General features: G+C 38.2%; 1 protein-coding gene across 2 annotated transcripts in view; it reads left to right on the top strand.

Moving 5' to 3' along the window:
* LOC113118538 (rho guanine nucleotide exchange factor 26) overlaps window positions 1–27,411 on the top strand; it is a 97,895-nt gene that overhangs the window by 39,283 nt on the left and 31,201 nt on the right. For both annotated transcript variants that reach the window (XM_026287782.1, XM_026287783.1), the window contains exons 5-11: window positions 4,217–4,273; window positions 7,077–7,237; window positions 13,601–13,753; window positions 15,628–15,757; window positions 16,459–16,533; window positions 16,638–16,727; window positions 20,674–20,828. In XM_026287782.1, the coding sequence (XP_026143567.1) occupies window positions 4,217–4,273; window positions 7,077–7,237; window positions 13,601–13,753; window positions 15,628–15,757; window positions 16,459–16,533; window positions 16,638–16,727; window positions 20,674–20,828 (821 nt within the window). The remainder of the gene's footprint in view (window positions 1–4,216; window positions 4,274–7,076; window positions 7,238–13,600; window positions 13,754–15,627; window positions 15,758–16,458; window positions 16,534–16,637; window positions 16,728–20,673; window positions 20,829–27,411) is intronic.

The following is a 27,411-nucleotide window of genomic DNA, read 5'->3' as shown; positions in this document are numbered from 1 at the left end:
TTTATTGAGAAATACCAATGAATTCGCCCAGAATTCCCTCCGCCAGCAATCCACAGGTTTTACACCATTTCAGTGCGTACTTGGTTACCAGCCCCTTCAATTCCCTGGGTCTGGAGACACCTCTGATGATTCTGCTGTTGAGTACTGGTTACGGGAGAGCAAGAGAGTTTGGGATGCAACACACCATCACCTCCAACTGGCAGTGCGCAGACGGAAGATGGCAGCCGACCTGCATCGTACACCTACTCCCACCTACCAACCGGGACAGAAGGTCTTGCTGTCCACTCGCAAGATCTGACTGTGCCGGCCCTGTAAAAAACTGAGTCCCAGATTCATCGGCCCCTTTGCTATCCAGGAATAAGTCAACCCATTCACTTACAGACTCCAACTGCCTCCTCAATACAAAATTCACCCAACCTTCCATGTCTCACTCCTAAAACCTTTTCACCCTCCTTTCTCCACAGAGCCTGGACAGAGGAACCCCCTCTCACATTACTATTAGAGGAAAGAGCCTTCTTCAAGTTCAAGTCTGCTTTATTGTCAATTTCCACATGTACAGTACATACATACAGAGAATCGAAATTGCGTTACTCTCAGACCCCGGTGCATACAGATAACATTAACATTAAAGCCTAAAAAATAACTAGATCAAATATACAATGTAGATACAACTATACAATAAGGGAATGATAAAAAAAGACATATAATAAAATTAAAAATAAAGTTACAAATAAAGTTAAATAAAGCAGCGCAAGACAAATGACAGATATAGTGCAAATCAATGAAGTGAACAACAGTGCAGTTAAAATATTTTTTAGTGCAAAAAATCACTTATTAAGAATATCTTAAGTCTGATTAAAGTGACAAGTGACAATTGACCAAGAGCAGTTATTTAAATGACTGATGAGGTAGTGGAATGACGTTCCATGCCGAATGAGGTAGTGAGCGGTGAGTGAGCAGACCAATGCTGCACAAGTGACTAGTGCATGCCATCATATAATGGGGGGGGGGGGGGTTCATAGTTCAGTGGTGCCTGGGGAAGAAGAGGGGGGGGGGGCAGGTTTGGGAGGGAGTCTTTCAGTCTGTTGGTCCTGGCCTGGAGACTCCGCAGTCTCCTCCCTGATGGTAGCCGGCTGAAGAAGCTATGTGATGGGTGGGTGGGATCACCTGCGATGCAGAGGGCTTTGCGGGTGAGACGTGTTCCATAAATGTCCTGGAGGGAGGGGAGGGAGGGGAGGGAGACACCAATGATCTTCTCAGCTGCTCTCACTATGCTTTGCAGAGTCTTTCGGCAGGACGCGTTCCAGGCGCCATACCACACAGTGATGCAGCTCGACAGAATGCTCTCAATGGTGCCTCTGTAGAAGGTGTACATGATGGGGGGTGGGGCTCTGGCTCTTCTCAGTTTGCGGAGGAAGTAGAGACGCTGCTGTGATTTCTTGGCCAGTGCTGCTGTGTTTTCAGTCCAGGAGAGGTCCTCTGTGATGTGCACACCCAGGAACTTGGTGCTGCTCACTCTCTCCACAGTCGCACCGTTGATGGTCAGAGGAACGTGCTGAATGTGTGCTCTCCTGAAGTCTACAACAATCTCTTTTGTCTTCTCCACGTTCAGAGAGAGATTGTTGTCACTGCACCACATGGCCAGGTGGCTCACCTCACTCCTGTAGTTTGTCTCATCTTTGTTGCTAATGAGACCCACCACAGTCGTGTCATCTACAAACTTAATAAAGAGGTTGGAACTGTGTGACGGTGTATAGTCGTGGGTCAGCAGAGTGAAGAGGAGGAGGAGGGGGCTCAGCACACATCCTTGGGGGGCCCCAGTGTTCAGTGTGATGGTGCTGGATGTGTTGCTGCCGACCCGTACCGCCTGAGGTCTTCCAGTCAGAAAGTCCAACAGCCAGTTGCACAGCGAAGTGTTGAGCCCCAGCTGACTCAGCTTGTAGATGAGCTGTTGAGGGATGATTGTGTTGAGTGAAGGAGTGAAGGAGATCCTGGAATCCCGGCGACGTGGTGGTAGATTAGAGTACCTTGTCGGCTGGGAAGGTTACGTCCCAGAAGAACGCTCCTGGGTCCCTAGAGACGACATCCTAGGCCCTATACTCCTAGAAGCATTCCATACCTCTCACCCAGATCGCCCTGCTCCCCGAGGCCGAGAAAGACCACCACGTTGTCGTGCTTGATTCATTACCCACTGGAGGAGTGGATAATGTCACAAGTCTGTCAGGCCCATCACAACACACTCACGAACATCAGACCAACACGACCTCTACATATAAAACAAACGATAAAAAGCATATTCTGAAATCTGAATTTATTCAGAGAAATAACTGACTATATAAAGTACGGATTTCAAGACATAAAGCTATATTTCCAAGATAGTAAGCTAAGCTTTTCATTTCATTATAGAGTAATATTAACAACATAATTGTATTATTCATTCTAATATATTCAAATCCATTTCTGATACTAATACGTTCATGTTTAATAATTCCTGAAAAATTATGTTCACAAAGAAATAATCTATATTTTGTGTTGGATCAGTTACCTGTCGTCAGTGCGCAGCAGACACACTCAACCTAAACAGTTTAAATATATCGCTTATCCTGCCCTAAAAGACCATAAACGCTGCAGATAGCAACTGAAATAAACACTAATTTGCATACACATGACTTAACTTTTTATCTAGGATGCATCAAGTGGTGACTTGTGTGAACCTGAGGCAGCAGGTAACTCACAATGCATTTCGAACCAACAAGTGAGGATTAATGGAGGAGGTGAAAACCTGCATTATTTTCAAAATATTACAGTTATTGTGTTATGAAATGTAGTTTTAACAATTTTTCAGGCAAGAATGTAGTTGTTTAAAACTCAAATTTGTGGTTTATTTATAAAGATAGCACCTATTTGAAAATCTGTATTGCCAATTTCGGAGCTGTGAGCTCCATGGCGATCAAGGGGGCATATGGCTCCCATGTATCCTGCCAAGAGCAGCCTTACTTCGATTAGACATTCTGATATTTGTTGCTGGCTCTGATTACTCTGTAGTGGTTAAACATGATATATTATTTGTTTTGGGTATATATAAAAGGCAATCTTTGGTCCAATGAATCTATTATTTGTTCCTGGTCATATTGTTTTGGCTGAACACAAAGTTTCATAACTTTATATTTATCTTTACCATCATGTAGCGCTGACGTCTGCATGAATTGTTTGCTTATGTCTTTATTTCCTACTATATAAGCCTCTTATATTTCATACTTCTACATGTATGCATACTTTTAATTTAAGTGATTTTAAAATAATCTTCACAAACTATTTTATATATGCAGAAACTATACATATTAATCTTTATTCAAGCTATAAAAGTTAATCAGCGACTAGAACAGTCCAAGGATTTATATTTTTCTTTTGTTCTTTGATTAACATCAATGATGTTTGAAAAAATCCAGTCTCTGTCTGTGTCAGTTTGAGTCTTGATAAAGTTTTAAATCCCTGCCACCAAGATGATCCTCTGTCGTGGATTTATTCACACACTTTTAAATATTAATTTGAAGCTTCTTATTTTCAGATTCTTATTCACGGCTTTATCATAATAGGCTGCATATTAACTTATTGGAAGAAAAACGCAAGTTCTATGTGAAATCAGACATTTGAGCCCCCCCATATAGTCAGAATGGCATAATCAATAACACCCATGAATATTCGACTGTGAGATTGGTAGTAGCATCGAATCGTTGCCTATTCAGGGTCACCCCTAAACTATGTACTAAAATGTTGTAGCCATTAATACTATTGTAGGCACAAATATTGCACGACTCTACTATTTTGTCTGCAGTTGTTATAAAAGTAGTCTGCCCTAACCATTAGAAGAAGATTAACCTTGCCTCTCATGCTTAGATTTACTATCAATTTCCCCCAGCACAAACCCTCTGTTGATGTTAAAATCCTGTTAAAATCAGGATTTGCTGATGACATGCAAGTAGTACTTTCAGACACAAATTTTAGGGGAATTATGCAAGGTCATTTACTAAGGTTTGTGGTAATTTACAGGTATTTGCACCATTATTTAATGCCCCAAAATCATGTCGTCTTAATCATGTTTGTGCCTGTGTTGTTAGTAGATTACCTGCACTGTTTATCACTTTATCCTGAAAGGTGTTTTTTATGTATAATTAAATTACTTATTGAGGTGCTTATCCTCAATTTTGTATTCCAGGTTAAAAAAAGTGGAAAGTTTGAGAAGTTGAGTCAAGAAGAACGAAAGAGACAAGAGGTAAGGTTCCACATGTCGGCATTCCTGACTTTTTCATTCTCTCTTTTTTGATCTTGGTTGGTTTTGCATTAAATTCCACACGTCATATTTGTTCTAGAGATGCACTGATAGGATTTTGGTTCACTCCGACCAGAATCAGTATTTGAACGTTTCTGTTCTTGTGTTCCACTGTGAAACTGTGTTGGAAAAGTTACTAATGTTATTTAAAAATGATTTTTTTTTTTTGCCAATAAAAATAATAATAATAATAATAATAATAATGTACAGCATTTAATTTACTCAGAAGAGAAAAAAAGTCTTGGGGCCCTATCTTGCACCCAGCGCAATTGACTTTGTACACAGACGCATGTGTCATTCCTATTTTGCACCCGCGCAAAGCGCGCTTTTCCCTCCACAGAAGCACGTCGCTAAACTAGTGAATGAACTTGCGCTCCCTGGGCAGTTCAGCGCAAAAAAGGAGGCGTGTTCCGGCGCAAACAATCCCTGGTGCTATTTTGCTGTTCCATTAAACAATTGCGCCACTGACCAGAAAAAACCTAGTCTAAAGTCAGTGGCGCGTTGCGCGTTGTTCATTATGCTATTTTAAGGGCGCATGCTTGACCATAATGTATAGCGTGCACAATGCGCATACACTTTGCTCATGTAATCTACACAGATGCAACAGTTATTTTTGCAAATCATAAATTGTTATACTAAAAAAATATTAACACATGAGATGACGGAAATCATTGTGGTGTGCCACGAAGATGTGAAAAAAATAGGCATAAATCTAGCTTACAAATTATTCAGGCTAATTATTCTCCCATCCCCATACAACACAACTTCTCTGTCTTTCACTGCTCTTACAAGAACATCAGTCTCCTCGGCTGTGAACCGCTCCTGGCGTGCGCCTGGTAAATACGCCATAATAATAGCAATCCATAATGGAACTTGCGCACCTGCTTTTAAAGGGAATGTTGGATGACGTTCTGATTGGTTTATTTCACGTTACGCCCAAACCACACCTATGAATAATGAAGCTACTTCAGACCAACCCATTTTAGATTTGCGCCGGGCGCAAGAGCCATTTATCCCGCCGGGAAAACAGCAACAGCGCCAAGACCCGCTCACAAAGTTACTTGTGTTTCGCCCTTTGACACTTGCGTTTCAGATCGTTAAAATAGGGCCATTGATCTCTTAGTCACAGCCAATAGAGCAGCATCTTTTCTAGATTAACCAACGACCAAATCTACAGTTAGGCTATTTTAGTTTTTATCTCTCTACAACAGATCCTCTAAAGTTGTATTTAGGCTAGTCATAAGCATCAAGCCAAAATGAATTAATTTCAAAACTAAACTGAAGCCTACCTCTCTCATTCTGCACAAATGGTTTCCATATTTGTGAAATATCTGGATGCTAACCTACTGTATAAGGTTACTACAAGCTTTGTTCTTCACTTGCATTATCGACGTAAAAAACATCATCCTTTACCTATAGGCTATATCAGCAGTGAGGCGCTGGTCACACTGAATGGCACAGACTGTACTATGGATTACGGTATTTAAATTGACCAGTGTAACTTTTTATGTTTCTTTAACTGTATTTTGTTTTTGTTTTTTGATAATGAACAGGCTGTGATGTCAAATTAGAAAAAATTGGGCTTGAGGTATCGAGGTGATCACTGCGATGTTTTCCCAGCTGTTACTCCGTAATTTATGGTCATACCAATGCTGCTTTGTCATACAGATAGATGAAAAACATAATTCAAAATTGTAATGCTTTTGTAAAATAAAGGAAACTGCTTTCTGACATTTTTTTTTTTCATGACCTTCGGAGCATGTTACAATTATCCAAAACTTTTTTTGTTTTTGTTTTTTAAATCTGTTAATGATTTAAGTGAAATATATTTTGTGTATAGGCCAGTATATTGCTTTTTATGTAGCCTGTATAGTTTTCTGTTTTCTCCATTCACAGAAACACTGCATGTGCATGATGTGACCTTGTGTGAATCCATGTTCTACACTGGTTTCAAACAAAAAGCTGAATATTACATGCTATTCATTTTCACTTAAATGTAGGCCTAATTCTTGGTGGTTCATGGCATATCTTCAGTTAAACTGTTAACTCTAACGCATTGCCATTGTGACTTAACTAATGATGAATTTACAGCTGAGAGCAGGCATCTCACTTGTTGGATGCTTCAGCATCACGTTTGCAAATGGCTGTACTATGCTGCCTGACAAACTATATTTTGTACCGGTTTCATTTTGTTTTGGCAAGTATTTAATTATTTTGCCCTGAAAAAAAAACATTGGATCATGCAACACACATGGAACTCGTTGTCTCCATTCAGTTAATTAATAAACCATCCGTATCAGACCTTTTCATGCCATATCCAATATGCAGATAGCTTTAAAATAATCATAAATCGGCCAATAAATATCGGTGGCCAATACATCGGTGCTACCCTAATTTGTTCCAAACACATTAGGCTGATAAAGGTTGATCATATATAAACTTGGACAAAACAGACCATTAATAATAAATAAATTTAATGTTAATTAAATGAATGTTTTTACTGTGTTTTTGCAAATACATGTTGTTATAGAAAATTTTATTGAGCATTTCCTCAAGTTTAAGGCAAGTACAGTTTACATATGAAAGAAAGTTCCAGATATGTAAAGAGAATTGTGCCAGCTGTCACCTGTTATTATCCTGCTTTTTGTCAGTTAGGAGAGATCCTCAGGAATATGAGCACGATATATGTAATAATTGAAACTAGAAAGCTGTAATACAATGCCTAAATTACGTTTCTTTCCCTTAGGCCATATTTGAGGTAATTTCATCAGAGCACAGTTACTTACACAGTCTGGAGATCCTCGTCCGTCTCTTTAAGAACTCAAATGAGCTCAGCGAGATCATTAACAAAACGGACCATCACCACCTCTTCTCCAACATTGTTGACGTCTGTGATGCCAGCAAAAAGTAAGAAATTCCTTTGACCTCACCTGAGATAAATGTATGAAGTTTGTAGCTTTTAGCTCTGATAGTTTTCTGATATGGTGCTGCTGTTATAGGCCTTGGAAGATTAAATTTGCCATTTTCTCAATGAATATTGGGAACCTGAGTGTGCTGACATCATACAGTATACTGATGAGCTGATAATATTGCCAAATTAGGTATTAAGTCTTGTCCTGGCATGTTAGCTAACCCCAAATTTACTGGACTTTCTCGAAGTGCTCAAGAGAAATTAAAGATTGCCAATGCATGTTTAATATTAATAGGTTTTATTTTATTTTTGATGTGAAATGCTCTAGACTGCTCTCAATGAGTTTGTAACAACCTGAACTAAATAACTGGTTTTATTGGGATGGCTTGGAGTGGTTTAAAATCAATGCAAAATGTTAGTATTATTCATTTCCAAAGCTGTTTGTAAATCGGAGAGATGTCCTTTCCACCTGATGCTTTAGGTAATGAAGGAAGCTGAAACTTGAAACCATCACTTTTGCAGAGACAGATGATATTTGCTCTGCCAACAGTCTGCTGCTCTGAATGCATCTCCTGGGAACCTCTTACTTTATCTTGCTCATGTCCATTTTCAGTTGACAATTTGTAGCATGTTTAGTTCAAACAGCTGCCTAATGTCATCATTGCTTAAATGTAATGTGATTAGACTTGGGCCACATTTAAGGATTGTTGATTGAAACTTTGGATTTTGGGGTTTTTGTGTGGATGGGAAATTTAGGAAGATTTTGGCTCAGCTGAGAGCAGTGATGATTAGCTCAAACTGTATATAAACATTTGTTAATATTGATTGAATTGTGAGGTAAGTAGCTCTGACCAAAGTCTGGTTTATATGGTGATATAGCTCAGCAAAGTGCTGATAAAAGAAACACAGGAAGCCACCAATAAAAGTTTTGAAGTTGTAATACTGTTTTTATTTACTTTATATTGCACATTCAATTTGCCTTTTGGTAGTTTATTTTATTTAGTTTACTTGCTGTCTGTTAATATAGAAAATTCATAACCAGATGCACATCCAAGATCCATTATTGTATAATCACAGTTCCACAAGGGATCATTAAGCCGACCCCTGTCTTTCTTACCGTTGTTTTTTTTTTTGTAGACATTGTCTCAGCACTTCACCCATCCAGTCAGTGAGGAGGAAAAGGAATAAAATGACAAAACTTATGTTTGCCTATGTATTACTGAATGTTTGAGTGCATATGTTCTTCCCATCAGTGTTGTCCATGTCACATTCCTACACTCATATGGCCCTGATCCCTAAAAATTTAGGATAAAATTTTCTTTGCCTGTTGTTCAGCAACATAATTTATATGGGCTCAGTACTGTTGTTTCACATATCTTATGAGAGTTACATCATGCTATTCTCTTTTTGAACTCACACAAACCCTCTCTATGTATTCAGGAACAGCATGTCTGCTTACACGACCATCCATTACTATGGGTTAGCTTAAGAGTGCAGCTTTGTGTTTTTGTGTGTGTTAACGAGATGCCCTTGTCCAGAGCTCTGATGTTGATGACAGTATACTCGTCTTCAAAAATATCCCTCAGACATGTTCACATCTGTGGCCAGTGCACGTCCAAACCCTGCAATTAAAGTCCAGCAGGCTGGAATGACAGCAGTAACCACCCAGTGTCCACATATATGGATTAAATATTCACTAGCTGTCTTCAGGGGAGGGGTGTTGTAAGGTTTAGCTTTCAGCAGATTCAATAAACAGGAGTATGAAAATGGGTTAGGCTCATTTGCATGGACACTTACACATTTAAAGACATCTGGCAGTCACCTTTATTTATATAGCGCTTTAAACAAAATACATTGCGTCAAAGCCACTGAACAACATTTAATAAATGCACACTATTTAACTGAACAGAGATGACATCACTGAATTCAATGATGAACTGCCTTTAACTATCATTTTGCATTATTGACACTGTTAAATAGTGTCTGTGCATTTATTTGCAATCAAGTCAACGATATCGCTGTAGATGAAGTGACCCCAATTAAGCAAGTCAGAGGCGACAGCGGCAAGGAACCGAAACTCCATCGGTGACAGAATAGAGAAAAAAAACCTTGTGAGAAACCAGGCTCAGTTGGGGGGCCAGTTCTCCTCTGACCAGACGAAACCAGTAGTTCAATTCCAGGCTGCAGCAAAGTTGTTTCACGATGAAGGCTCATTTAACTCAAGCTGTGCTTCTGAAGAACTGATGTGTACACCCTGTAATAAATCTGATGCTTACGTCCTAAAACGCAAGGAGTCTCTCCCATTTAAAAGAAATGATGTTGATTAAATATAAATTAAGCCCGACAAACAGAGAGACACACAGTCACAGAGAGACATACTGAACTGTTTTGTGATAGCTTACTTTACTTTTACTTTTGGCATAATAAGCATAATCAATAAGTGTTTCAAATAAACAAACACAAATACTCATTTACAAATAAACACACGTGGAAACCTAAAAACAAGGACATCCAATAGTTAGCTCTTTTGAAGGAATTAGTTGATGTGTTATTGATGTCATTTCCGCTGTCCAGAAGTATAGTTGAATTATATAGGCCTTGTACACAAAATAGAATTTTCTTTCTTGTCCGCCATGATTCCCGAACCAAAAAAAAACAAAAAAGACAAATGAGTCTGCTTTGAATAGACACTTGGGCTGTTATAAATGACACACACACAGATAAGAATGCACAGTTGCCTTGATACTGCACCAGAGCAAAAGTTCAAAGCATCCCTGGAATGTCCTGCTGCATATATATATGTGGAGTGTGTGTGTGGATTGTATTGTCTGATGGATTTCTCAGATTCCTCCACTGTGTTTCCTTGTATTACCTTGGACAGATAAAAAGAGAACACAAAAATGTATTTTGCCCTTTTAAAACTGACACAGCAGCTGAAATTTGTTGAACTAGAAGCTGAAGTTTTTGTGAACCAGACATTGAGGCCAACTTCAGTATTTCCAACTGAAATTTTATATAAAATAGAGGGATTTTATTTAAACACTCCTCTTCATCTCGCTCAAAGCAAGCTAACGGGTGCAGTTTAATATATGTTAATGCTTCATTTAAAACACACACACACAAAAAAAAAAAAAAAAAAAAAATTATCCAACACTCAGTCTGTTCTCCATGAATACTCATATGGTTTCCTTGTTTTATGAAGCCCCTTCGGGGTTTATGTAAATGTCTGGGTTTGTGATGTCACGAACTTGGTAAGTAACTCTTTGTTATCCTACAAACTGTTTTTTGTTGGCATTAAACTGTCATAATTTTAAAAGACATTAAGCCCTTTCACACATACAGACTTTTCCAGAAAATTACTGGTGAATTGCCGTAAAGAGATCATGTGTGAATAGGATCTTTTAAAAAATACAGGTAAATTCCTTTCGGCAATTTAACGGTATGAGAAGTTGTAACATTACCAGTATATTGCCGGAATTCTGTTGTGTGTGAACGCAGAAGGAAAATTACCGGTATGAGCACGTTAGAGTTCAGAACGCGGTGACGTAAGACGTCTACTCCGGGCCAATCATAACGATGTGACTCATTCATGCACTGTTTAAGAAAATAAAATAAATGTCATCCAACGGAAGCGACAGTGAAATTAAAGCGCTTCTCATTATTCGGTCGGATGAAAAAATTTGTCGTCATCTGAGAGAAACTGTTAGTGATGCAGTAACGTATGATAAAATAACTGCTAACTGTCACTGAGAGCAATGCATTCACAGGACAAAGTCAGGTCATCAATAAACTGAAAACATTGCATCTTAATATAAAAAAAAATAAACGACCATCACAAACGAAGTAGTAATGGAAGTATTTTTTGTTCCTATTATGACATTTGTCAGTCTATTTGGGGGTCCTGCTACTCCACAAATCCTGTGGCTCTAAACCAGTGGATCTCAACCCGTGGCACGTCATGAAATGACACGCTGCCCAACATGCCGAACACAATAAAAAAATAATAATAATAACTTTAAGTATTACAACTTAATTTTAATTTTAGTTTTTACATAGGGAAAAACAGATACAGGTACAAACGAGAAGTCGGAGCAGTGAAGAAGAGTGCTGGACATTCTGCATCAACTTTCGGTTTGCCCCGCAACTCACTTGAGGATGTTCTCCCAAAACACTACTGTTTCAGCTATAAAAATAGTTCAACTTTGTATGTTTGGAGCAGTTTTTGATCGTTAAACAGGCCTATAAGTTTTGTTTTTAAAGCGGCCAGCACAGAGAGAGAGTTTACATAGCTTATGTTTATATAGTTTAGCCTTCTCAAATCATCACGAATTGTCTAAAATAAAATCTAAAGATATAAAACAGTTCAAGCATGTAACAATGTTTTAACATTAAACCCAGATACATGTACGCTATATCGAATATTTTGTGCGGAGAATGCAAGATAAAGCACGCTTTTTTGGGACGTAGGTGCCAGCGCGATCATAATATAAAATAAAGAAATATAAAATAAAGAAAACAAACATGCTTTCTGCCGTCTCGTCTTGAACAGGAGAGCTTATAAAAATAAACCGAAAGTGAATACATGCCTCACAGACATGATAAATATATCTATAGAAAGCTTTTAATTACTACTTAACGAAATAATAAAAACAAACAACAAAAAATCTCAATAGGCTACGATCATAATCCGTTTAGGAATCGCGTCTAATGAGGAGATGACGATTCAGGCAACTTCATCCTTGGGACACAGACTCAGAAAACACTAGTTTATTAGTAAATAATTCAAATATATATTTTACTATTTCCCTCTGTCACATTCATGGTAATTTTTCCAGTGCTTTGGGACATCTTTTGAACTCAATTTGAACGCCGAACTATTTATCTGCGCTGATAGACTAATTGATATGAATTTGGATCAGCATAGGCTAAATTTGTGAACGCACCTTTTCTGCAAAGTGCGTCTTACAGACTGCAACTTACAATCACAACTTCATTAATCCTTTCAAGCAGATTTTCACTAAATTGGTCAACTCCAGACAGCATCGGGTGTTTTATTAATGGTGAGTAGGCTATAATTATTCAAACCAGTTGTCTATTATAACAACAAAAGCAGTTGCATGAATACTAAAGTTTGAAACAAAAAATGAAACCATCAACAGAAATACTGAACACGTATTACCCTCCATGTTTAAAAATACAAGTGCAGCTGATTAGAGATTAATGACGTCACAGAATTTACCGGTATTTTGGAATGGAAGTGTGAATGTTGCTTTTCTGGAAAAAAGACGGAATGACGTTGACTGTGTGAACAGCGCATTTTTGAATTTACCGGTAAAGTCGTTACGCTAATTTTACGGTGTGAAAGAGGCTATTATCTCAGTTTGCATTGAACTTTCAGAGTCATAACTGCAGAAATTGTTTATTCCCAAACAGCAACATTACACACCAGCTAAAGTTTAAAAATTGAAATCACAATCAAGATTTCCAAACATTGATTTTATGTGTTTAATAGTTTTGTAAAAAAAAATATTTTTAGTTTGGACTTCATCAGTTAACTCTTGTCCCTGTAAAGTTAATAGGGCCCCAAACACCTGTAGGAAGGTCCTGGAGTCAAGGCCCTTGTGCTAACAACCTGACTGACATCACTTCCAGATTTAGCCTTCAGGTTGTGTCTTTCTCTGATCTATTGTGAGATTGTGACCAGAGGTCATGCTGGGTTCCAGCACAGATGGCTCTGAGCTACATCCTCTGGATTACTGGAAAATTGTGAATACCCTGCAACTGAAGCCATGATGTGTTTGTCCTGTCAGGAAGATCATTCACTGCTGGTACACTTGAATTCAGTGATGTCATCTCTGTTCAGTTAAATAGTGTGCATTTATTTGCAATCAAGTCAACGATATCTCTGTAGATGAAGTGACCCCAACTAAGCAAGCCAGAGGCGACAGCGGCAAGGAACCGAAACTCCATCTGTGACATAATGGAGAAAAAACCTTATGTTAACAATTTTTTTTATTATTTTGGATGGAATTAATGGTAATTAATCGTTTGACAGCACTAGATGAAATATAAGAGCTTTCTGACCCTGCCATCTGATTTTCATGCTGCCATCCCTGCTTGGTCATTTGAGGGGTTTTGGGACATCATGTGCTCTAATGTGGTCATAGGCCTGGGAAAGGTGTTAGAACACCTTCCTGGCTTTGTATTGAATATGTGTATGTGTGTGCATGTTTGTGCATGTGTAATGACTAAAACAGGGTGCTCCCTGCAACAGCTTTGACTCGTGTTGATGTTATGTGAGACATGTCATGCATGCTATTGCTTTCATGCAATTATTTATCTCCACTTTCTCCTTCCAGGTTCTTTAAGGAACTTAAGGATCGGCACCAGCAGAACATTGTAATTAATGACATAAGTGACATAGTTTTAAGGCACGCCCAGTCAAACTTTGACCCCTATGTGACATACTGCTCAAATGAAGTGTACCAGCAGAGAACCCTGCAAAGGCTGCTGTGAGTAAACACATACTGTCACTGCTCTGTCACATTTGGCTTATATCATTTAGCCCTGCAGATAAGAAGCTTTTTCTACACAGATCAGATTTGTGTAAGGTATTTTCTACCTCCAGAATAAAAATAAAATGGGTAGTTATGAAATTTAAAAAGAAAAAAAAAGTATATTAAATAAGAGATAAAAAAAATTGCAGTGTGAATAATAAAATTGTTAGTTACAAGATCACAATTCTGTTATTAATTACTCCCTGTCATGCTGACCTTTGTTCATCTTTGTAACACAAATTAAGTTATATTTGATTAAATTAGTGCTGTCAAACAATTAATCGTGATTAATCAAATCCAAAATCCCAAAAAGTTTTTGTTTACACACTTACACACACTTGCATGTATATATTTCAGAAAATGTTTGTTTGTATATTAAATATAATTATATTTATTATGAATTTAATGAATATAAATATATGTAAATACATTTAAATATTTTCTAAATATATATGTATGTATATTTATATATACACAATAAATAAACACAAGTCAAGTCACCTTTTTTTTATATAGCGCTTTAAACAAAATACATTGCGCAAAGCAACTGAACAACATTCATTAGGAAAACAGTGTGTCAATAATGCAAAATGATAATGCATTGAATTCAGTGATGTCATCTCTGTTCAGTTAAATAGTGTGCATTTATTTGCAATCAAGTCAACGATATCTCTGTAGATGAAGTGACCCCAACTAAGCAAGCCAGAGGCGACACCGGCAAGGAACCGAAACTCCATCTGTGACAGAATGGAGAAAAAACCTTATGTTAACAATTTTTTTTATTATTTTGGATGGAATTAATGGTAATTAATCGTTTGACAGCACTAGATGAAATATAAGAGCTTTCTGACCCTGCATGACAGCAATGCAACTGAAATGTTCCCAGACACAGAAAGTGATAGTAAGGACATAATTAAATAGAAATATTTTCATGTTACTAAGATGAACAACATGTAGGTATTACTGTCAGGTCAATATCTTAGAGTAAAAGTCTGTTTGCAAAGCCTGTGCCGAAGCTGTGACTGATTTACCAAAGAATACACTGTGAAATTACCAAACACATAAATATTTACTGAGACATCCACATAGTTAAAAATAAATAATCACATTCCTAGGAATAAAATCCGTTGGAAGATAATGTTATTTTTAGTCCAGTGATGTTATTAACACAACAGTGGTAGGGGCCAAAGATGTGATAATGTCAAAGTAGTTAATATAATTCTGCAGAGGTGATGCTTTTGTTGCACTATTACATCACAAAGTGAGAAAATCTGAAATGGGGGAAATTGGGTTCAATATAAGCTGTTTTTGGACTAATGAGGATGTTTTGATCTCTGAAACTTAGTGTTTTTATAATACAGTGAATTCTAACAAACCAAAAGGTGAAGGAAAATGTTATTTCTCAATTCATGACCCCTTAGAGAATCAGTCACAGTTGTGACATATAAAGTTTAAATTGTGTGATATAATAACTATTAAGTGAAATAAACACCCAGATGTAAAGTCGCAGATATATTTATAAGATATAAAGTCAATGTGAGATATAGGTGTGACTTAGAGGAACAGTCACAATTGCAACAGATTTTGTCACAGACATGAGCTATAAAATCACTTTTTTATAATTGTGATGTATCATATTTATAAGATATAAATCTGTAAGATATAAAGTCGCAATTATAAGGAATAGAAGTGGAAATTACTAGAAATCAAGATGCAGTAAAATTTTTATTTGTTGCATAGTGGGATAGTTTTTTTTATACTGTATATCATAGGAATCGCATGACACTCTGTAGTCAATCACTAGTTTAATAGTCCATTTATCCCTTCAGAAATAAAAGCCCCTCAATTAAGGAGGTACTGACAAGGATCGAGGCCCACCCAGACTGCCGAAATCTTCCAATGATCTCCTTCCTCATCCTTCCCATGCAGAGAGTCACACGGCTGCCCCTGTTGATGGATGTGAGTGACATTATACCTCGACTTCCCCTTTAGACCCAGCCTGAGCTCAAATTTACACTCTTTTCTGTCCTTACAGTATCATTCAGGTTTTAGCTTTTAGGGCCTCCCTGTTTAATGGTAAAAAATCTGTTTAGATGTATTTATTATTGCATCAGACTTTTCTACAGTATTTCAGCATAAATAAAGGGGTTGAGTTGTATTTAGGCTTTATACTGTATTTCAGGCATGGTTTAAAAGAGTTGGCGTTGTTTCCTCTATTGTATTCCTCTACTAGTCTCTATCCTTCCCTCCTTCCTGTAGACATTTTCTTGCTTTCTCACCCTCTCATCTTTCCATTGCTTTGTCGCTTTGTGGGTCCCCTGAGGTGGCAGTGGGCTTCCTAGTTTAGTACAGCTTGGCTGGCTGACTCTAAGCATGTGCATGCTGGGGTTGCTTTTCTTTCCTTCTTTCTCTCTTTCTTCCCACAGCTCAGAAACAAGTTAAACTCTAGCTGGGAAATATCACACAAGTGTGACAAAATTTTTAGAGCCCTCCATCAGAGATAAAGTGTTTGAAAAGCTTCAGGAACAATAAGCCAAAAACTATTGTACAGGAAACAAGTTCTGATGCAAGTCTATTTTAGATCTACAGCATATTAAACTGTGTATTCAAGCACCAACAGTTCAAAGATCATTTTAATTTCAAATGTTTTTGTCTTGTAGACCATATGCCAGAAGACGCCCAAAGATTCTGCCTCTTATGAGGCATGTAAAAAAGCTCTGCATTTTCTCAGCAAGGTGAGAAATGCTGAGAATTACCACAGTAGGTTTTACTAGTGTCGTCTGAGAGAGCCTTAGTTAATAATCACATTTTTTTCCCCTGTATATGTGTTTATATGCAGCTTGTGAGGAAATGTAATGAGGGTGCTCGTACAATGGAAAGAACAGAAATGTTGTACACCATCAATTCCCAGTTGGAGTTTAAAATCAAGGTAAGATAATAATACAACCTTTGAAAGGAATTTAACGATTCTATTGAACAACTGATGATACTTTTAATACTTTTTTTTTAAGAAAGCACCTCTGATCCACACTGTATACTACTATGGGATATATAGTGTACTATATACTAATGATTTATTAAAGCTGCAGTAGGTAACTTTTGTAAAAATAAATTTTTTTTACATATTTGTTAAACCTGTCATTATGTCCTGACAGTAGAATATGAGAAAGATAATCTGTGAAAAAATCAAGCTCCTCTGGCTCCTCCCAGTGGTCCTATTGCCATTTGCAGAAATTAATCCGCTCCCGGTAAGAAACAACCAATCAGAGCTGCGGTCCGTAACTTTGTTTGTGTTCAAAATGTAGAAAAATGTATATAATAAGCGAGTACACCATGAATCCATTTTCCAAACCGTGTTTTTAGCTTGTCCTGAATCACTAGGGTGCACCTATAATAAGAGTTTATATTCGGACTATTTTAGATTGCTTCGGGGGTACCGCGGCGGAGTAAACCAGTACCTTTGTGATTCTTCATAGACATAAACAGAGAGAAGTAGTTCCGGCTACGATGTTCTTCCGCAAGACGCAAGCAGTTCTGTTTATTAACTGCTAGAGCGTCAAAAGTTACCTACCGCAGCTTTAATGAAAGTACCTACAAAAAGGAAAGTTATTACAACAAAGCGTTCTCTTGAATGTGTCATTTTCAAAGTGAGTTTCTAGGCCAAATTTAATTTTTAAGCAAGTTTCAAGCATCTTCTGTCTGTCTGATCAAACAGACGCTTTGGTTGAGTCAACGTTTTGATCTAAGGCACTCATCAAAAGTAGAGAATGGAGACATTCCTTTTAACACCTGCTTTTTAAATCAGTGTGGCGAGTGGGGCGGGGACGGAGGCGTGGGAACGAGGAGTGAGGCCAGGTGTAGTGATTGGAGATGAGCTACACCTGCGCCCCACCGCCAGTATCGAGTCCCACGTAGGAGATGGAAGGATTTAAAACTGGAGTGACGACCGTGAAGGACAAGAGAGGACCAGGCCTGGGACATTAGTTTATGTGTTTACTTTTTATTTGTGCCGTTTTTTATTTACTTTGAATATTAAAATTATGTTTTTGATTGTGCGCCGGTTCCCGCCTCCTTCTTCCAGATGATTAGGAAGTTTGTATCGTTACAGTGGTGAAACCCGGGAGAAGGAGGGACGCGCTGCTGAAGATCCCTCGCCGCTGTGGTGAATCCGCGGTGCCCTCGAGCAGGCGAGGTATGTGCCGCCAGGGACGCTCGAGGCGGTGGGCTGGAGCGAGTTGCCGGGGACGGGCGAGCTCGCTGCCGGCCACCCATGATATGGAGGGGCTGCTGCCGTCCGTGAGGGAGCGGAGGAGTCGGTGCCGTTCGCCAGGGGGCCGGAGCCTGCTGCCTCCGCGATTGAGTCCGGAGGGGCAGGGAACGGGGGACTCCTGCCGCTGCCCAAAATCGGAGGAGCCGTCGCCGTCCATCGGGCGGCGGAGGAGTGTCGTGCCGTCCGCCGAGGGCCGTCCAGTGCCACCGCCAGGCACCGCGGAGGAGATCACCCAGCTGGTGGAGGGCCGAGCAGCAGTGCGTCTGGGAACCGGAATTTTATTTTTTTTCCTCTCTCCCCTCTCTCGTCCTTGTCGCTCCTCCTTCCATCTCCTTTTCTCTCGCCTCGTCTGTCCTACCCCCAGGTTCCTGCAGGTCCCCGTGAGCGGTCCCCCCCGGAGGGAAGGGGGGGGGTGAGTAGAGCGCAGTCTCGAGGGTACCCCCCGGCCTGCGAGGGGCGATGGGGGTATGTGGCGAGTGGGGCGGGGCCGAGAGGCGTGGGAACGAGGAGTGAGGCCAGGTGTAGTGATTGGAGATGAGCTACACCTGCGCCCCACCGCCAGTATCGAGTCCCACGTAGGAGATGGAAGGATATAAAACTGGAGTGACGACCGTGAAGGACGAGAGAGGACCAGGCCTGGGACATTAGTTTATGTGTTTACTTTTTATTTGTGCGCGTCAGTCGCCGTGAGGGGCTGACGCGCCGTTTTTTATTTACTTTGAATATTAAAATTATGTTTTTGATTGTGCGCCGGTTCCCGCCTCCTTCTTCCCGATGATTAGGAAGTTTGTATCGTTACAATCAGTCTCTTTTTTCCACTTTCAACCACTTTCATTTCCAGTTCTTTGAGGGGAGAGTCTATGCGCGAGTGTACATATGGGCCTTTTCTGATCTTTTGATCTAATTTTGCAAAATAAGCTCTTGCAATTTACTTATGAATGTGAAAGCGTACAATTGGAAATGATAAAGAGAGCAGGAGTTTTGCTCTGAAAGGGTTATGTTAGAATCAAGAATTGTACAAGAACATAGTGAAAACTTTCACACCAAACTTACAATTTCAGATGATTTTAAATAGTTTGAATCACAAATTTTAAATCCCATTTGACTAGTGCACTTCAACATCGTCCCATCTTTTTTAAGGATTAGGTCCGTAGGCAGAGAGGAGGTGGTTTTTAGTGGCTGTTCGAAAGCAATCAACCATATGAGTGTCTACACCACAAAAGCATTCTGGTCTAAGTTATTTTTGACTACCTCTAGAAGTGGGAATCAAAAAATTGGACAAGCTCAGATGTTTCTGACCCTGTTAACACCTGTGTTTAGCATTGTCCATTTATGATCAAATTGACAAAAATCCATCTTAATACCAGCTATAAACATCGATTGCTAATCCAGTTACACATACCTGTGTCAAATCTTGTCAAATTAACAACCATTAAGTCATAATACTGATTTTTGTTAATATCATAATAATTAAGTTTTGTTAGCCTGAAGTACAGGTAACAGTAACAGTACACACGTGATTCAGTAGAGATAAATAGATTATAGATTTTTAAATGTTGGACACCACTACCTGAACATAACAGCTGTTTTCTGCTCCTCATCTGTATAAAGTTGCCCCCTAATATAATGGCAGGAGAAACACTGCAAGAGGGAAATGATCTGGATCTGGTTAAATGTTGATCTCATAGCTTCAGCAACAGTTTAGACTGTCAACTTAATGTAGTACCTTGTACCACAAGAAGCAAGTAAACTTGTGGGTTTTTGCTGCTGTTTATTTTACTTGTAAAACATGTTCACACATTCTTACCTGATAAACACATGCTGCTCACTCACTGTTGGTCTTTTTCATCATGACATATTTTTCCCTACATTAAACATACTTTGAATGCACGGTACACAGCGATGCATTGGACACACTCTCTAATGCAAACATATGGTACGGGCAGTTGTCTAGAGGGTTCTGCATAGTCACAAGACATTGCTTAGTCCAGCTGTTAAAGGTCAGTAGCTCTCAGAGTTCTTTATGACTTTATTTCTAGCATTTGCAGCAGTACGTATCATAGTGTGATTTTATTGCTTATTTTAAACTTTATTTTACAATAATCAGACTTCCATAGAAAACAGTCAGTGGATCTCATGTACGAGCCATGTGATATCTGCACGAATGCTTTTCAGAACAAATCACTCCCCGATGAACATAATAAAATTGTGCTCTACATTTTTCTTCTCATTTTTTAACATTATACTTGTTTATACATCGCATCAGATAGGAAAATACAGTTGCAGCTGCAGTTTCAGTACCAATTTTAAAACGTTAGTTGTGTTTGAACTTGCTTTGAAGATGGAACACTTGCCATTTCTCAAAGATATTTTGCATATCTTATTCATTTATTTATTTTAAAAGATATATTTCTTATTCTTTAGCAATTACAAATAAACAAAATAAACATCCCTATCTAATTATTTATTTCACTTTTCTCAATGTCTATACTTGTTTTAAAAAATGAGGTCTTGTTAACTTTCTTCATGTCAATCAATTTTTATTGAAACTTTAATGATTCTGTCTGGTTCACATTTTTTTTCCTTTTACACTTTCTTTCTGCAGCCGTTTCCACTGGTGTCATCCTCCCGGTGGATGGTGAAGCGTGGTGAACTAACAGCATTTGTAGAGGGAAATGGCATCTTTTCCAAAAAAACATCTCGCCAGCAGGTCTATTTCTTCCTCTTCAATGATGTCCTCATTGTCACACGAAAGAAAGGGTGAGCTGGAGAACACAAATGAGATCTCTCATACTGTGTCCAAATGTACTTCTGTTCTTTCTCTGCTATTGTTGTGCCCTGGGGAATACTATAGAGAACAGGAAATTATTGGGCTAACGTAGATGGATGTGGAGGTAAAGCTTGCATGTACAGGTGGGTGTGGATTGTTGCAGAGGTAAGATAAAGTTAGCTACATCACTCATACCAAAGAAGAAAAACAGAACCTAAAAATTGTTACAAGTAAGTAAAGTAATTGAGAGTACATAACCTTTGTTTTTAAATAATCAGGTGATGAGAATTGGCCTTTTAGAGCTGAGACCTTTTGAGAAAAGGTCTGACATAAATTTTTTCTGCATGGGAGACATCATACAACCCACCAAAAGACGTCCGAGCATCTGCACTACCTTCCAGACTGTATATGTGATCATCTTTCAACTGTAATATACAATGTTAAGCGGCATTTTGATATTTACTGTTGACCAGTGCTCTACATTGATTTCGAATCTTACTGTAAATCTTACTATATTCTAATGCAAACTATAGCAGATGGCACACTAAACTCGCAGTGCTCCTCGTTTTGTGTTTTGTGAGTTTTCTGTCAGCAGATTGAGATTAAGATTAAGATTGTGACTGTTCAAATTTAAGTTTTCTGGCTGCCACTGTGACTCAGTTTTAAGCTTTTGTTGTGGTTGTCCTAGACAAGTTGCACAAATAACTAAAATAGAGACCAAGTGATCAAACATTATCTTCATCATGCAGCACTGTCTGGTGTTTTGCATGTTCATTTGAGAATATATAAGATGGTATTGTTTCAATACAGAGTAATCTGTGTTTGTGTGACTCAAGGTTTTTAGCCCATTTGTATAGTGACTCCTTCCTGCTGTTACAGTCATTTTGTGAGTGAATCATGTTGTAAGCAGAGCTCACATTTTTTCTTTCCTTCTAATGTTTGGGAACATTCTGCATGCTATGACAAAAGGGACGACCTCCAAGAAAACAAGATGGTTTTTATTTCTACTCTATTTTGGCAAATACGGCCCACAAATGCTCTGTTTGGGATTTAACAGAGAATATAGAAAAAGGAAAAAGAAAAGGTTTATTCAATAAACGGCCAATTTTCATTCTGATATGCAACCTGTATAGTATGTGTTAAGAGTCACGCTACTCGCTCAGATCTGAAGCAAAACAAACCTGTGCACGGCATCACAGTCTCCATTCTGTCCCTCTTCTCATTTCCTCTCTCTCTCTTACTCTGTCTTTCCGCTCCACTGTTTTTTACTCATTTTATCTGGTTATGTAACTTGCTCTTAAAAGCAGCTGGTTATTTTCCCTCCTTTTCTCTTTATTTTTGAATCTCTCTTTCTCACACATACACATTCACACAGAAGTTTATTTAGTTTTAACCATATCCATTTTGGAGAATAATAATGTTTATCAGCATTATAAACAGTAGAAAAGGACATTATGTTCAGTACACTGTTTTTAGGTGTCAAATGATTAAATTATTGTACAAGCACACAGGGATGGTTATCAAAGTGTACAAAAAGCTTAACAAAAGTTTCTGTATCATAGTCAAGTCAAGTCACCTTTATTTATATAGCGCTTTAAACAAAATACATTGCGTCAAAGCAACTGAACAACATTCATTAGGAAAACAGTTAGTCAATCATGCAAAATGACAGTTAAAGGCAGTCATTCATTGAATTCAGTGATGTCATCTCTGTTCAATTAAATAGTGTCTGTGCATTTATTAAGTCAACGATATCGCTGTAGATGAAGTGACCCCAACTTAGCAAGCCAGAGGCGACAGCGGCAAGGAACCGAAACTCCATCGGTGACAGAATGGAGAAAAAAACCTTGGGAGAAACCAGGCTCAGTTGGGGGGCCAGTTCTCCTCTGACCAGACGAAACCAGTAGTTCAATTCCAGGCTGCAGCAAAGTCAGATTGTGCAGAAGAATCATCTGTTTCCTGTGGTCTTGTCCTGGTGGTCCTCTGAGACAAGCTCTTTATAGGGGATCTGTATCTGGGGCTCTAGTTGTCCTGGTCTCCACTGTCTTTCTGGGATGTAGAGGTCCTTTCTAGGTGCTGATCCACCATCTGGTCTGGATACGTACTGGATCCGGGTGACTGCAGTGACCCTCTGATCTGGATACAGACTGGATCTGGTGGCTACGGTGACCTCAGAATAAGAGAGAAACAGACTAGTATTAGCATAGATGCCATTCTTCTAATGATGTACTAAGTACATCGGGTGGTATGGGAAGTGTTCCCGGTTCTGGTTTACCTAATTAATGCAGCCTAAAAATCCTTTAACGGATTTGGATATTAAAAGCATATTAGTATGTTATGTGTAAGCCACAGTGTTGGGAGTAACGACGTTTAAGTATATGGTGCGGCAGTGGCTCAGTGGTTCATGTAGGTACACTTTTTGTAAATAATATGATAACTGATCATAATATAGATGTGCTCTGTTTGACAGAAACTTGGCTAAAACCTGATGATTACATTATTTTAAATGAGTCCACCCCCCAAGATTACTGTTATAAACACGAGCCACGTCTAAAAGGCAAAGGGGGAGGAGTTGCTTCAATTTATAACAACGTTTTCAGGATTTCTCAGAGGGCAGGCTTCAAGTATAACTCGTTTGAAGTAATGGTGCTTCATATAACATTATCCAGAGAAACCAATGTTAATGATAAATCCCCTGTTATGTTTGTACTGGCTACTGTATACAGGCCACCATACAGACTTTATTAAAGAGTTTGGTGATTTTACATCTGAGTTAGTTCTGGCTGCAGATAAAGTTTTAATAGTTGGTGATTTTAATATCCATGTCGATAATGAAAAAGATGCATTGGGATCAGCATTTATAGACATTCTGAACTCTATTGGTGTTAGACAACATGTTTCAGGACCTACTCATTGTCGAAATCATACTCTAGATTTAAAACTGTCACATGGAATTGATGTTGATAGTGTTGAAATTATTCAGCCAAGTGATGATATCTCAGATCATTATTTAGTTCTGTGTAAACTTCATATAGCCAAAATTGTAAATTCTACTTCTTGTTACAAGTATCGAAGAACCATCACTTCTACCACAAAAGACTGCTTTTTAAGTTATCTTCCTGATGTATCCGAATTCCTTAGCATATCCAAAACCTCAGAACAACTTGATGATGTAACAGAAACTATGGACTCTCTCTTTTCTAGCACTTTAAATACAGTTGCTCCTTTACGCTTAAGGAAGGTTAAGGAAAACAGTTTGACACCATGGTATAATGAGCATACTCGCACCCTAAAGAGAGCAGCCCGAAAAATGGAGCGCAGCTGGAGGAAAACAAAACTAGAGGTATTTCGTATTGCTTGGCAAGAAAGTAGTTTATCCTATAGAAAATTTTCTTTAAGAAGGAATATAATTGTGAGGATACCACCTTTTCTAGTATCTTGGACAGAAAAGGGAGATTCGAGATTTGTCTTTTTTTAACTAGTTCTTTGGGGTCATGTTGTGGTTTTTTGATGAGAGGTTTTATAACAGCCAGTTTGAGGACATATCCTAATGACAATGAGGAATTAATAATAGTCAGAAGAGGATCTATGACTTCTGGAAGCACCTCTTTTAGGAGCTTGTTTAAACAATTCTTCCTCTCCTATAGTAGAGAATGAGTGGAAATGTTCCTCAGGGGGTCTATAGTGCACTGTCTGATGCGATACTGTAGCTGACAGCTGAATGGTTACAATTTTATCTCTAATAGTATCGATTTTAGAAGTAAAGTAGTTCATAAAGTCATTACTGCTGTGATGTTGGGAAATGTCAACACTTGTTTGAGGCTTGTATTTTTTGTTAATTTAGCCACTGTATTGAATAAATGGAGTTATGTTTGTTTTCTTCTAAAATAGAAGAAAAGTACACTGTAAAAACTGTTACTTAAATTCAACTCAAAAAAATTAAGGCAACATTTTACAACTATTTTTTTGTAAGTTTAGTGAACTTTGTATTTTGAGTTGGTAAAAATCAGTATTATGTATTATTTTACTGTATGCTAAAAAAATCAAGTAGAATCTACAAGATTAAGCAAAACATTTGAGTTTAACCATTGTGACAAAGAGCAGTATATTAACAAAATCATACTTAGTTAAAATAAGTAACATTTAAAATAAAAAATAAACTTTTTGATTTTAATTAATTTACTCTTATTAATTTAGAAAAAAATATTTCACCAATCCACTTGAAATAATTAGTTAGCATTGCCATAACTTTAATAAATAATAAAAGAGAGGTATTCATTTCCAGTTCCAACTTTTATTACAAACAATTGGGTGAACTAATTTTCTATAATACATTTTTATGTTAATGTAACACAATAATGGTAATGTAAACATTTTAACATTAAACATTACAGAAATTTCTGACCTCATCTTTAAGTGCATCATGGAACACCTTCAAAGTGCAATCTGTGTACTCTTAACACTGACATTAAAATACAGTGATTCTTGACCTGAGCGATTTAAATAAAAGGACTGACTTTAGTGCACAGTACAGTACCTTTTCATATGTATTAAAACAAATACAAGAACAAGTTTTAAGTACAATCTGTGCCATATTCTAATAAAACATTTGACAATGAAATAAAATCAAGGGCCTCTGACCTCAGCATTTGACATAACATAACTGAGTCAAGGGCTCAACTGTCCAGCAGCTGGAGGCTTACCCAGGAACTGAAAAAGTCTGTGCTTGACTACCACCTTTTTATCAGTTAAAAACTGCCCACTTGGATTCCCTCAATGATGATGCCCACTACATCTGGTTCACGGCAGACATATATCTGCATATTGCTCATTTTCAAGTCCTCGTGGACACTGTTCTTTGTTTTTCCCTGTATGAGACATAAACAGAACAATAAGTATGGCGTTATTTTTGTGCTTCAATCCTGAGCGAGTAATTGTACGTTTTGAGCACAGAGAACTGTATTTTGCAAGCACATTACATTATATTTTGAACAGAAATTAACAATCGCAAAAAATTTAGCTTGAGCAAAGAAAAAACGATTCTGTGCTCAAATGTATTTGCTTGTTTGCTAGTATCCATATTAACGTGCTGTAATAAACCCTCTCACGCAGTTTACTCAGGTGCTCTCTCACAAACGTTCTCTATCTCTCTACCTCTTAATACTGTGCGCGCTCAACTCTTGACAGAAGCTCGCTCACCTTACAACAGTGTGCCACAAAATCAAACAATCGGAAAATTAAAGGTCAATTGTGATTGGCTGTTGGTCTCCAATCAAATCGCTAGTAGAACCAAAGCCCTATCATTTCCTATTTAGGGTTAAAAATGGCTTGTTTATTCGTTTTTCAGTTTAGTTTAACCAACGGAAAATGAGTTTTTGGCTCTATCTCATTTTGTCGTTTGGGGTTTACAAATCGGTTTATGGCTTCAATATTTAATTCATGCGCACTTTTGGGCGACGCTGAAACGCTGCTTTTATCTGATTGGTCAAATCACTCCACCTTCAGCACGTCTTTTCATTCTTTCGGCAGAATAAGAGTCAGTGCGAGTTCAACACTGTAATGTCTGAAGCCACCACTCAGTGTTAATTAGAATAATATTTGAAACAGATGTGGCTGGGCATATAATTCGTGCTGCTGTGACTTGCAAGTGACCCCTTTAAATTATTGCTAGGTTATCCAATTTGATTGGAGACCAACAGCCAATCACAATTGACCTTTAATTTTCCGATTGGTTAATTTTGTGGCACACTTGTAACGCTGTTGTAAGTTGAGCGAGTGTGTGTCAAGAGTTGAGCTTGCACAGAATTAAGAGGTTGAGAGAGAGAGTTTGTGAGAGAGCACCTGAGTAAACTGCGTGAGAGGGGTTATTACTGCACGTTAATATGAATAATAGCAAACAAGCAAATACATTAATTGAGCACGGAATCGTTTTTTCTTTGCTCAAGCAAAAACATTTTTTTGCGATTATTTCTGTTCAAAATATAATGTAATGCTTGCAAAATATAGTTCTCTGTGCTCAAAATGTACAATTACTCGCTCAGGATTGAGGCACAAAAATAACACCATAAATAAGTGGCAACAGAGAACGATCTTCAAAAGCCTTTAATAAAATCACACATTAAAAGTTCACAAAAGGTTTTAAGTTTGTTCGAGTCAGCTCCTGCACAGAAAGCCTAGCCTGTTGAACTGGCTTCATAGTACAACTTTCAGTACAGTCTCACTTGACACAACAAACCTGCTAAACTACATCACATACACAATTCACCCCCAAAAGCCTAAATCCTTAAAGGGGAGAGGGGTTCAGCTTGTAACACATAGGTGTGGTTAAGTAAAAGTATCTGAAAATGCCACTCTTACAGTTATATTATCAGATGATTCCCACTAAGCAAAGTTATGTCCAAAAGATGTCTTTTCAACGTCTTTGTCACCAGAGTCGTACGTTGAAAAGACGTCCACTGAGGATCCAGAATGAAAGAACTTCTTACCCACATCATGAATGACTGCCTAAAGCCTTGTTTATACTTGCACTGCGGTGCCAAGCGAGCCTCCGCTGACTGTGTGCGCATATCTCCG

The sequence above is a fragment of the Carassius auratus genome, chromosome 18, assembly GCF_003368295.1.
Source record: "Carassius auratus strain Wakin chromosome 18, ASM336829v1, whole genome shotgun sequence".
Lineage (NCBI taxonomy): Eukaryota > Metazoa > Chordata > Actinopteri > Cypriniformes > Cyprinidae > Carassius > Carassius auratus.
This window is presented reverse-complemented; position numbering and strand designations above follow the sequence as displayed.